The sequence below is a fragment of the Colossoma macropomum genome, unplaced genomic scaffold, assembly GCF_904425465.1.
Source record: "Colossoma macropomum unplaced genomic scaffold, Colossoma_macropomum, whole genome shotgun sequence".
NCBI classification, from domain to species: domain Eukaryota; kingdom Metazoa; phylum Chordata; class Actinopteri; order Characiformes; family Serrasalmidae; genus Colossoma; species Colossoma macropomum.
The window spans coordinates 48,507,087-48,518,906 of NW_023494791.1; the positions used below are offsets into that span (position 1 = coordinate 48,507,087).

Here is an 11,820-nt window from a genome sequence, read left to right on the forward strand (position 1 = left end):
AAATTATATTAAATGGTTGAGATGTAAACAGAGCGGTTCAGGGTGGTTTGGTGTGAAACGCTCTGTTCTAAAGAAACTTACCGAGTCAGAATGGTTCACAGTGGTGGTGATAGGAACCAGACGTCCACCTCTAAAAGCTCCCTCACAGAAAGTTACTACAGTAAATGGTTATGAATTCACTGCCTGATGTCTAAGATGCCTGCTTTACGAAAATGTTGGCATATTTTAATCAATTTATACTACACATTAAATATGATACACATCAAATACTATACAAACACTACAAACAAACTTATATGAGTTATTAGCCACACACAGAGTGTTTCAGAGCCCACTTGGCAGTGATATTTTAACTAACAGGATTAAACTCAGTACAGATCAGCAGACAGTGAGGGCCTCTTTCATTCAGACTGACCATATAACCCTCAACATGATGCTCTTAACTCATACTTACATGCTAGCATTCTGCAAATCCTTTCAACTTTGTAATAATAATAATAATAATAATAATAATAATAATATTGGCAGTCGTTACATTCACATTGTTTTTAGTTTTTCTCTTTTGATATTCCATCATTGATTCTAACATTGATTATTTTGAACAGAAATCAAGTTTAAGTCTAATCCTTATTCAAGTACAGCAAGATTAATGATTCAGTCACACTTTCCTTATTTTCAGCTGTTTAAACCCTAATGTGTACCAACCAACCTCACAAAGATATACAAATAATAAATAAACTACTTTTTTACCTTTCCTTTATTGTCTTTGGAGAGGGGAGGTGGGGCTGGGCACCTTACTGTGCCTAGGGGCCCAAATTTTGGTGCTACACCCCTGTTATTACGTAAACAGTTCAAAGGGTATGAACATAAATAAAAGACAAAGACATTCACGTTCAAATAACAATAAAAAATGACAGAGCATAAAATATGTTTTCCCAAAGATACTGAAAATTAATAAATAAATAAAAGTAAATGCACATCATCAGTTTGTGTCTCTGCTCATATAAGCACAATTCATCTTCTATTGAAATGACTTTCCTCTGCCTCTAAAATGCTTTCTGATTATTGTTTATGTCACTGTGCACCAGTAGGCAGGGCTAAATAATATTAACCAGTCATATTATGTCTCACCCCCACTCCTTTCATGGAGAGAAAACTAGCTAGCTCAAGCGTGTAAATATTTAATTTTTTTTTTATTTGAATTATTATTGTATTTTCTCATTTGTGAAACACTTTAAATGACCGCAGTGTATGAAAGGTGCCGTATAGATAAACTTGCCTTGCCTGCCTTGAGTTACGAGAGATCCAAGCATGAATGCATCTAATATTAATGCTTTCATGCTGTCTTCCTTCAAAACTCCTGGAAGCCATATGAGTATGTAGTTATGTTTTTTTGGTATGTATCACAAGCTTTGGCGATATCAGAAGTTAAGACAGAGTAATAAAGTGGATATATCCATCTGGCGTTGAGAAACAGGAAAAAGGCCAAGACAGAAAAGGAGAAATGGGACCTTTTTCTGTTTTCCTGCTCTCACTATTAGGCTTGATGTAGTTGAAAGAAAAAAAACAGTATCTCACTGGTTAGACTCTACAATCAGGAGGTGTTAAGCTAACTAACAGTAGGATGTTGATTAGGCTTCAGAAACACTGCTGGTAGCTGCTGACAGTAGAAAGAAGCAGGCAGAGAGGGAGAGAGAGAGAGAGAGGGAGAGAGAGAGAGAGAGAGAGAGAGAGAGAGAGAGAGAGAACACAGACTGAAGAGTTTAACCCCACTGACGTCTCTTACATAACTCGCACAGAGCGTCACACAGAGGGAGAGAGAGGGACAGACAGAGAGAGAGAGAGCTATAGAGTTATATGGGGCTCTGTAGGCCTCTGGCCGTCTGATTTCCTGTGGGTCTGCAGTGGAATCTGGGTCAGTGGGTAGAGATGGTGTGATAACTGTGTGTTTATGTATGGAGTGTTATGTAAGAGTCTGAAAGGACAATGGCGGGAAAAAAGGCAGAAAAAAATCCTCTTCCTTTCCAGTCGGGGCACTGAGAACCTGGGACGCATACAGACACTAATGACATAACCATACGGATAACCATATATCCCTATATATATATATATATATATATATATATATATATATATATATATATATATATATATATATCTATATCACTGCGGTCAGAACAAAACACTGTATCTCTGAAAAAGATACAGGATAAGGAAAAATGTTCTTTACAAAAATTAAAAACAATATATATAAATAATAAATTTGCTGACAGTGTTCTGTGACCACTGATGAAGAACTAGAGGATGAGGATGCCTCAGATCTGAAAGCATCCACAGGTGTTTCTGTCCATCCTTCCACTGTGAGAAGACGACTCAGCGCTATGGGTCTGAAAGGATGTGTAGCTGTCAAGAAGAACCTTACTGAGAAAAGGACAGAAGAATATCTGCATCAAAACTGGACGTCTGAGACGTGAAGTGAGTTTTATGTCTAAATCTGTGGTATTTCGAAGTAACAGAAGGCAGTATGCCGAAGCAATGAAGGACTCTTTAAAACATCTACAATCAGTGCAGGTTTGAGGATGTACAGCAACATCTGGAACCGGTACTGATACTGTACATATGTGTGTGTGTGTTAGCAGAACAAAAGCTTGGTGAATGTTGCTCAATCCTGATGGTCAGTGTTGAAAGCTGGAGAAGGAAAAAAGGGGTGGATGAGTGTGTACTTCCTCTACACACACACACACACACACAGCACTCAGACCTCAAACTTCACGGCCGGCTGAGGTCCAACTCTCAACTTCCTTTCACTTCAGTCCATCTGTTTGTGCTCTAGAGGGATGTGGGAAGAAGGCAGAAGTTAAAACACACACAGAAGCTGTTCAGTTGGTGCAGATTAGAAACGCTCTGTGATATAAAGCTCATACATTCAGTATGATCACATTAAAGGGCCCATACTGTGGAAAAATGAATATTTCCCTCTTTGTTTTGAAATAGAAGAGTGGAATATGGGCTCTTTAATCATAGTAATGAAATGCTTATGTTATATAAGCTGGCTAATATACATAAAGTGATGAAGCGTTTTAAAGAGCCCATATCCTACTTTTTTCTTGTACTCTATTTTTCTCCCGAGATCCATTGTGTGTGTTTATGCACCAAAAACATTTTACATGGAAATTTACTATTTTCTTTTTATCCTTGAGAAATAAAGAAGCCTTTAAGATGTTATATGTAAATGAGCTCTGTTTTAAATGGCTGCCCTGTATTGCACAGTCTAGGCTTAAACAGTCCTTATAACTTCAGTGTGAGTGGGCGGGGCTAAACTGCTATAGGCAATTCAAAACAGGCTGTTTTTGCAGCTTAGTTTCAGTACAGACTGGGGCACGAATGGTACGTTTTGAAACTTTGCATACTACATCATACTCTGTAATTTCCAAAAAAGTGAGAAAAAATCAGTTTTACACAATATAGGCCCTTTAATTATGCACATCAATTAAAATGAACTGGTATATATGTACATTATTACTGTGAAGGACCTTCATTTACTGCAACATTCATTAATTCTGCACAAATCTGGAAATTATAAAAATGCTTTTTTTACATTTTTTTTTTTATTTCTCAGCATTACACTTTTAAAAAATAAAGGTGTGTGTGATGCCATAGAAGAACCACTTTTGGTTCCCTAAACAACATTTCAGTGGATGGTTCTTTACACTGTACAAATTGGTTTAACCTAAAATAAAATTGGTTTAACCTCATGTTGCAACAGGTGACTTAACTGGTTTCATTCAATGATACTATGCAAAGCAAAATTTTAGTTCACATGAACTAAAGCAAAATATATGTGTGAAGGCTAAGAGTTTAAAAGCTTAAAGAAGCTTAAACTGGTAAAAAAAAAAAAACATTGTAAGAAAATGTGAAGGCTCTTAAAGCTTTCAAAAGGTGCACACTGACAGATCTCTATTTCAGACATTTAGGGAACCAAAAGTGGTTCTTTTACGGCATCGCTCTGAAGAAAGCGGCCTTTTTGTCTTTAATTGTGACTTTTTCTTTAATTGTGACTAATCCAGCTGAACACATGCATATAAATGAGAAAAACATTAGAAGAAGAACAGCAGAGCTGTGAAGAGCGGATACAGTGACTGTGAGAGTAACCGGTTGTGCAGGTCAGGGAAGAAAAGGGAGTTAAACTGTCAGTTGACCTGTGGCTAATTTAATGACTGCACTTCCTCATACAGCTCCCTCAGACTCTCACTCACAGGGAGAGAGACACTTACTGATAGCATCTCAATTTCTCACTGTATTCTTCTGCTTATTTATTGTATTGAGTTGAACTGTTGTGTGCTTATATTGTAATGTAGTGCCTTGCACTGCAATGTTTAATTTAACTGTGTGGTCACTTGTACGGTGAGGTCCAGTAAACAAAGGCTATTGCTGTTTCAGTTCAGACACTGTGCACTCTATATTATTACCCTATGTAGCTCACGATCTAGATCCAGGAGTGCACTGAACAGAAATGTCAGATTTCTTTGCAGTTCCACATTTGACTGAACCACACCTACGCAAGCAACTGGCTGACATTAAGAAAGCTAATTTTAGCTATAACGTGAGATTATATGTGAGATACAGTTCAAATATCTTGTTCAATTTCAAAATGTATTTCAATTACAGTACATTAAAGAAAAAATACATTTTTTGGATAATTTCGTGTGTATTTTAGAAATATGTTTTATATATACATTTCTTTTCTGTGTGGGATGTTACTGAGTACAAACTGTGTGCAATGTTGCACACATTTCTGGTGGTTCTAGGCAGCAGCATGGCTGCTAAGAGGGGCATGAGGGTAAATGCACTGCGGCCCAAAATCTAAAGCCTCAAATCTTTAACCATTTTGAAACAAATCCTTCACAAACTGAAATGTGACGTTCATTGTTTATAATTCTAAAATCTCCAATACATAGTCTCACAATCATTTTTCAAGATTTTCTCACTTTGATCAAAATACTGTCACACATATGCATTAACTCTTTAGTGTCTGACTCGTCTCAGCCCAGTCTTATTTGAATAACGTTTCCATAAGAAAAGTGTAAGATCTCGTCATTTTCTTATACAGCTTAATTCTACATCACAGAACTCTTTCAGTCGTCTGTCGGTGTAGAAGTCATGCTTTGCGATGAAATATTGATGTTAATCTTTTCTCATGGGGGCTTAGGAGAAAGACTTGAGAAATCAGTGATTCGTCATTAATATGGTATTGAGATCTGATTTATTTCTTTGAGACAATCTTAAGACATTTTTCCTCTGGGACAGATTCTGGCTGCCCTGCTGAAGATACCCATAGAAAAGTGTTTCCGTTGGTTGCTAATTGTTTTGTAATGTGTTTTGGCTTTTTTAACGGGGTAAAAGATGCTATAGTTAATTAACAGGTGACCTGATTCTAAATGCATTCGATGGTTTCTTAATGTAATATTAGGAAAAATAATCTCTTTCAGACACCATTGAGCCAAATATGTTGACACAAAGAACTTGGTTCCAGCCATTGGTGTCTCTCTAGGCATAAATGCAACATACAATGTATAAATAATTTACAGACAATACACAATATATAGTCTACAAGCAATAAGCAGACTTTCTATGGATTAGAAAGTAAACCTTAAGGTTTTAATCCTAAGATTTTCTAATAGTGCTTTTTTTAGCAGGGTGGGTATTAACAGTACGTAAGCACGAACACACTGCTAGCACTAAAAGTAGCTAGTATACTCAGGACATGGCTGATTAAGTTCTGAGTTTTTCTTGACTCTCAGGACTCAGACAGACGGTGATGAAGTGTAAATGTTCTGGTTTTTCTGCTCTGCAGTTGGTCACAGTGATCCAACACAGCACGTTCTTCTAGTCAGGGTACTTAGCAACTTTGGCAAAGACACACTAGCACGCAAGTGAAAGTCTAATCAGAGCTATACAGCCAAGCAACAACACTATTAAAGTCAAATTAGTCCAATTCCCCTCATTCCAAATGTTTAATGTTCTTTAGTTTTGCACTGCAGCTAAAAGGCTAGTATAGCTAATAAATAACAGAAGCTAACAACCAACATCAGTTAGCGTGGCGCTAACTGCATGTTTAAATCACTCTCCTCAAAGCTTTTACAGTTGTTTAGTATCTGTAATAGACTTGTCATTTCTGACACTTATCTATAAATATGAACTACAGACAAAATTTTAGCTGCAGGATGTTGCTAACGTTTTAGCTGGCTATGCTACATACTTTGGTTCATTAGTCTTAGCTCCAGTGCTAAAGCTAAAGAAGTAAACTCGATAGACTTGGTAGGCCGACTACTTGAGTTAAGGGAACTTGTGAAGGGATTTTGTGAATTCAAAACAAACAGACCACAATTAGCTTTTTCAAATGCATTTATTTTTTAGCAAAATAGAATCTGTGATGTTCTTAGGTAGATACAGGAGACGAGGAAGCCACCCAGGTGAAAATATTTACAGAAGTTTTCAATGTGCATATTTTTTGTTTTGTTTTTTTTTTTTTAATGTACAAAAAGACCCATAATTCCACTCTCTATACAAAACAAGCATGTGCGACTGCACAGAAAGAAGTGAGGTAATTTAGGCAAAGCATGATTTTAGATCAACAGCATCTCTCAGACCACGGATAACATTCACTCACTGCACCAGAACCACACTAGCGCTCACAGAAACGACACTAAACAGCCGCCAACGTTCCACTCAGGTTCATACATGAGCCTCGTCTTTATCCTGAGTTTGTTTACACACCCGTTCACACACACTTTCACCCACACCATGAGTGCATTTCACACAGGATCTCTTTTAGCTGGATTATTTAAACCCAAATGTGTGGCTTTGATGCAACATTCCACCATTTTTCCAACCAAATCTCCATCTGCTTCATCTGCAGTGTACACCGATTACCATGGATAACCATTTCTCTCTACTTAGAAAAGATGAAAAATGACTTAAAAGATGCTTGAAACGGAAGCCAACAGGCAGATGCTTCAGCATGCACCGAAACCATCTATGGTAAACGACTGCACGCTACAGATAAGGCAGATAGTGATTTGGGGTTTAAAGAAAAAAAAAGCCACAATTTAGTTATCTGGCCAACGCAGATCCTACAAGGTACTTTCCCAGTTAGTCAGACAACTTCCAACAGTCAAGATTGTCCAAGAGGAAGAGAGTTAAGATATCTTCCTACTGGATAATACTCACTACTGGGGCTTAAGTTGAAATCCTGCCTCGTGACCCAAAATGCATACACACCCACGCTTAACTGAGGTTTTTGTTTTCATTTTTTGTCTGCAGCAATAGATTAGCCGTCCAGTTTGCCCTGTGCACATAAACTATTAGGATACAAAGGGGCACAAAAATATAATAAAAAAAATTCATACTACATCATTTAGTTCTGAAAGCTCAAGTTCCAGAAACTCTTCCTGCTTGTAAGGTTCAAAGTCTGCCAAATCGGAGAAAAACTTCCTGTAGCTTTTACCACCTTCCGTCTATTTTTAATCATTATATCAACTCCTGTGTTCTGGAAAGACCCGTTTATAACAGATCACCAACAACTGTGTCTCTTCTGGTCAGGTGTTACTTTGCTTGACCAGAGGTCACTATTACTTCCTCTGAGGATCTTTTGCAGGTTTTACTCCAACCAAATTTAACACCTGATGCAAGTAATCAAAGCAATTATTATATGAATTACTGGCTGGATCACATGTTGTGACCCTCCAGGACTCATCACTGGCTAAAGGCCTGGCGGTTAGATGAGTTCTGTGGTATGTACTACAGAGGGATTCCTCTGTTAGCCAGATAAATTAAGCCAAAAGTGAAACCCTGTCCAATATAGGAGAAGGTGAGGGACGTTCCTATTGGACAAGCAAAACTGTTGGCTTAAGTTACCCAGCTAACTTTGTGAAATTCCTTGCTGGATCGCTCAACAAAACGACAAAAGTGCAGATTGTCCACTAGAACTCTCCATTAGGTCTCTTCCTGCTGGCCAAAACAGACTTTTTGCTTACATTATCTGGCTAACTGAGAAGTGTCCTGCTGTCTGAAGTAAGCCCCCCCCCCAGTGACCGTGTGTATTGTCCATGTGTTCAGGTAGTTTCAGGAGTTTTTGAGCGCGGTGATCTTGCGGAGCAGCTGCTGCTGTTTCGCTCTGAGCTTTTTCCTCTCTTGATTCTGCCGCCGCTCACACGCCCTCAGCTGCATCAAATAGTCCGTGGCCCGGGTCAGGATGGCCACCTTTGAGGTTTTGGCAGATTCGGAAAGTCCTGGGATTTCCCCGCGGAGCGCCTGGAAACGAGAGCGAAGATCGTCCCTTCTTTTCCTCTCCAGAAAGTTTCGCCGCTGCTCCGTGGCGTCTTCAGAGTCCGAGCTGGCTGGAGAGGAGAGCGGAGACGAAGACGAAGACGAGGCCTCCAGTCTGGCTCTCTTCCCCTGAGGTTCTATATCATCCTCCTCTTCCTCTTCGTCACGGTCAGATTCGGGGGATGGGGCGGCATAGTTGTGCTGCTGCCGGTGGAGTGAGATGTGGAAGTGTTTGGGGCAGGGCCCATGGGGGTCAGCGCTGACCGCGATGGTAACCGGTGTCCGCCTGACAGGGGGGCGGCCACGTTTTGGTCGATTGTCCACAGTGACCACGTCTATTTCATCCTCATCTGGGGGTAAAACAGCAGAAAGAGGAAGGTGTGCTGTGAGAGGAGTGCAGACATGGAATTATACAGAACTTATGGTTGAAAAGTGTTCTTTACATGGTGTCACATCTGATTACAGCACGTTTTCAGCCATTCAAGCATTGCTTCCTATTTATTGATGTTTTTAATTTCAAAACTATTGCATAAAACCAATGTAAGGTGACGTGTTATCATAAATCACAGCTGTGATGCTATTCACAATAACACTTCCTCTATTGTTTAACTATAAGACTTGGACCGACTGCAATGATTACTCAGAACAGTTAACGAAAAACAGCAACACAGATGTACTAATATACTATCAGTGCATTGGTTATGTTTCACAGAGATTTATAACACTCATTAGGTGTGCTAATGATTAATTACCCTGTTGGCCATTTTGAATTAACTAATATGAATATTCAACAAGCCATTTCTTCTCATGGTGCAGGGAAACAGATCCCTACACTTCCTGTAGTGTATTACAGTCTGTCACAATGACTGTGTGGATCATATGAACATTATAGAGCTTTTTAAAATGAAACAGTAGAAGCCATATCGCCCCCTACACTTCCTGTAGTGTATTACAGTCTGTCAGAGTGACTGTGTGGGTCATATGAACATTATAGAGCTTTTTAAAATGAAACAGTAGAAGCCATATCGCCCCCTACACTTCCTGTAGTGTATTACAGTCTGTCAGAGTGACTGTGTGGGTCATATGAACATTATAGAGCTTTTTAAATGAAGCAGTAGAAGCCATATCGCCCCCTACACTTCCTGTAGTGTATTACAGTCTGTCAGAGTGACTGTGTGGGTCATATGAACATTATAGAGCTCTTTAAATGAAGCAGTAGAAGCCATATCGCCCCCTACACTTCCTGTAGTGTATTGCAGCCTATAAGGAAGCCCATTTGGATCATAATTTAAGTACAGTGGATGCCGCTTTCTTAATACGATACATGCTTTGAAAGCTGCCAAGTATCTTTATATTTCTCACCAGATGAGTCAGAGTGAGAGTCTGAGCCGGAGGAGCCCGAGGCAGTCTTCTTCCCATGATGCCCTGGGAGGCTGAGCACCGCTGCCGGACTTACACACTGCGTGGCTGGGCTGCTGTGCGTCATGGCAGGTGCTACGCGTTGTGCCCGAGCCGTTGGAGCAACCTTGACATCTCGGCTGACTTTCTCCAGCTGCTGACCAGCAGCCAGACCACTCCACATACAGTCCTTCAACACGATGGAGCTGAGGTTGGCCAAAACGTCCAGCGGCTCTCGCTCCAACTCATACGGAGAGCCATAATCCTCCTCGAAGGTGGGCTTTGGTGCCATCCAGCCTGGGAACTCTGCCCAGGTCCTTGAGGGTGACATGGGTGGAGTAGGAAGCAGCTCAAACTTCTTCCAGATGTCCTCGCTGGGCGCCAGAGACTTGTAGAAATCCTCCCCAGTGTCCAGCCCATCATAGTAGAAGTAGTGCTGCTGGGCCTCAAACTCCATGGGCCAGAACCCGTCAGACGCCGCGCTGCAGCTAAGTCCAGGCATTGCAGGGGTACAATTTACAGGCTGCAGGGAATGAAGCGTTAAGAGTTTATTTAGCTGGAACAGTGGAGGCATAATATTACTGCAATCTAACGCAGCCAAGGTTCAACTGAGCTGGATCACTGGCAACAACAGCCAAAATAAGAGAAAATCAGCTAAAAGGAAAAGAGCAAAAATTTGAGGCTAAAAAAAGAAAAAGAAAAAAAACAAAAAACAAACAATAGGCAAAATAAAAACTTAAAGCCAAAAAGCATGTCTGATTTCATTCAAGCTCCCAAGAGCAAAATAAGTCAAAAAAAAATCCCAAAAGCTCCAGCTGGCAAAACAAAAAAGTACCAAAAGGACCACCCCACCAAAATAGGTCAAAAAGTTCTGGACACTACAAGAAGACCACCAAACCTCCCACTGAGGCAAAGTAAGAGTCCAATAAAACCAAAATAAAAGCAAACATGCGAAAATGCCCTAGCTGAGGCCTTGGATCTCTTTCAACTCTCGTCAAGTTAAATTAAAGGCCATACATGCTCGTGCGGTGAGGGATGGGAGCCAGTGTGCAGAGCAACCCCAAAGCCTCTTCACACCCAAAAAACCCAAACCCACCTGCAACTGCATCAGAAATACTCACCCACTTAAGCTTATGCAACGATCTTCCGTTCCACCTTAAATGGTGCAGTAGTTAAATGTAACTGCGGCACCATTTGAGGTGGAGCGGAACATTCGAATAGGAAGCTAACTTAAGCTTAAGGGCAGCTCCCCGGTTCCTCGTGCAGCAACTTACACCGCACCCCCCCCCTTTCCTCCCCCACCCTCCAGAAAGGGCAGCTTTTCCGCATTGTGAAGGTTTCCAGCTCCAAAGTCGGCGCCTCTGAAACAGGAAACACCGCGGTGCACTAATGTCCAGCCAGAGCCCGTGCACTACCAGCGCACGAGGCAGAAATCATGTTAAAATGCGCGTGAAAAGGCTACTCACCGGCTCATGTGGGCGCTGAGCTCGTGCTGCAGCCGGACACACGGCGCGTGGGGGAGAAGAGAGAGAGAGGGACAAAAGAAGGCGCCCGGCGCGAGGAGGACGGATAACTCCAGAGAGAGGAAAGCAACCCAAACCCAAAGAACTCGCGCAGACAATAGAACCCGTCCGCTCTCACGCGCTCTGCCGAGAGCCGCTCCGGCCGCAATGACAAAAAGTTGTAAAGGAGAAACAATGCGGGTGTCTGGTTTCGAGCCGCAGCCGCACCCCTAACGCACTTTTCGCGCCAACAGCTGCGTCTTTGTGTAGCTGGAGCAGCATAAGACACGCCCACGACCCCACCTACTTACGACGTTGGCTCCGCCCACGCGGACCGTTGGTCCCGCCCATCGCTCCATTCACTAAGCTTCAATTAGGCTGAGCTCGTACATCTCAGATGACATTTTCATCCCATTGTCAGGTTCATTCGGCTCATTTCACACACTTAAAGGACACCATTCCTCTAACATACATGTTCATATATATATATATATATACATATATATATATATATATATATATATATATATATATATATATACAGGGTGTCCCAAAACAAAAACTGACATCATTCGAGATGTGAATATCTGAG

The 11,820-nt window shown here is 41.0% G+C and overlaps 1 protein-coding gene across 1 annotated transcript; it reads right to left on the reverse strand.

Moving 5' to 3' along the window:
• Window positions 1-7,387: 7,387 nt before the first annotated feature.
• Window positions 7,388-11,450, reverse strand: mycla (MYCL proto-oncogene, bHLH transcription factor a). The gene is made up of 3 exons (XM_036575231.1): window positions 11,193-11,450; window positions 9,691-10,249; window positions 7,388-8,678 (listed from the first exon to the last, which is right to left on the reverse strand). The coding sequence occupies exons 2-3, from the start codon at window positions 10,226-10,228 to the stop codon at window positions 8,125-8,127; spliced, it is 1,092 nt and encodes a 363-aa protein (XP_036431124.1). The 5' UTR covers window positions 10,229-10,249; window positions 11,193-11,450; the 3' UTR covers window positions 7,388-8,124.
• Between the last annotated feature and the right edge of the window lie 370 nt (window positions 11,451-11,820).

What these genes read in the sequence shown, in the direction of transcription:
- mycla (XM_036575231.1), bottom strand. Translation starts at nt 10,228, where the DNA reads ATGCCTGGACTTAGCTGCAGCGCGGCGTCTGACGGGTTCTGGCCCATG. An exon ending in CTCTCACTCTGACTCATCTG is followed by an intron (nt 8,679 to 9,690) that starts GTGAGAAATATA and finishes TTTTACCCCCAG; the next exon opens with ATGAGGATGAAATAGACGTG.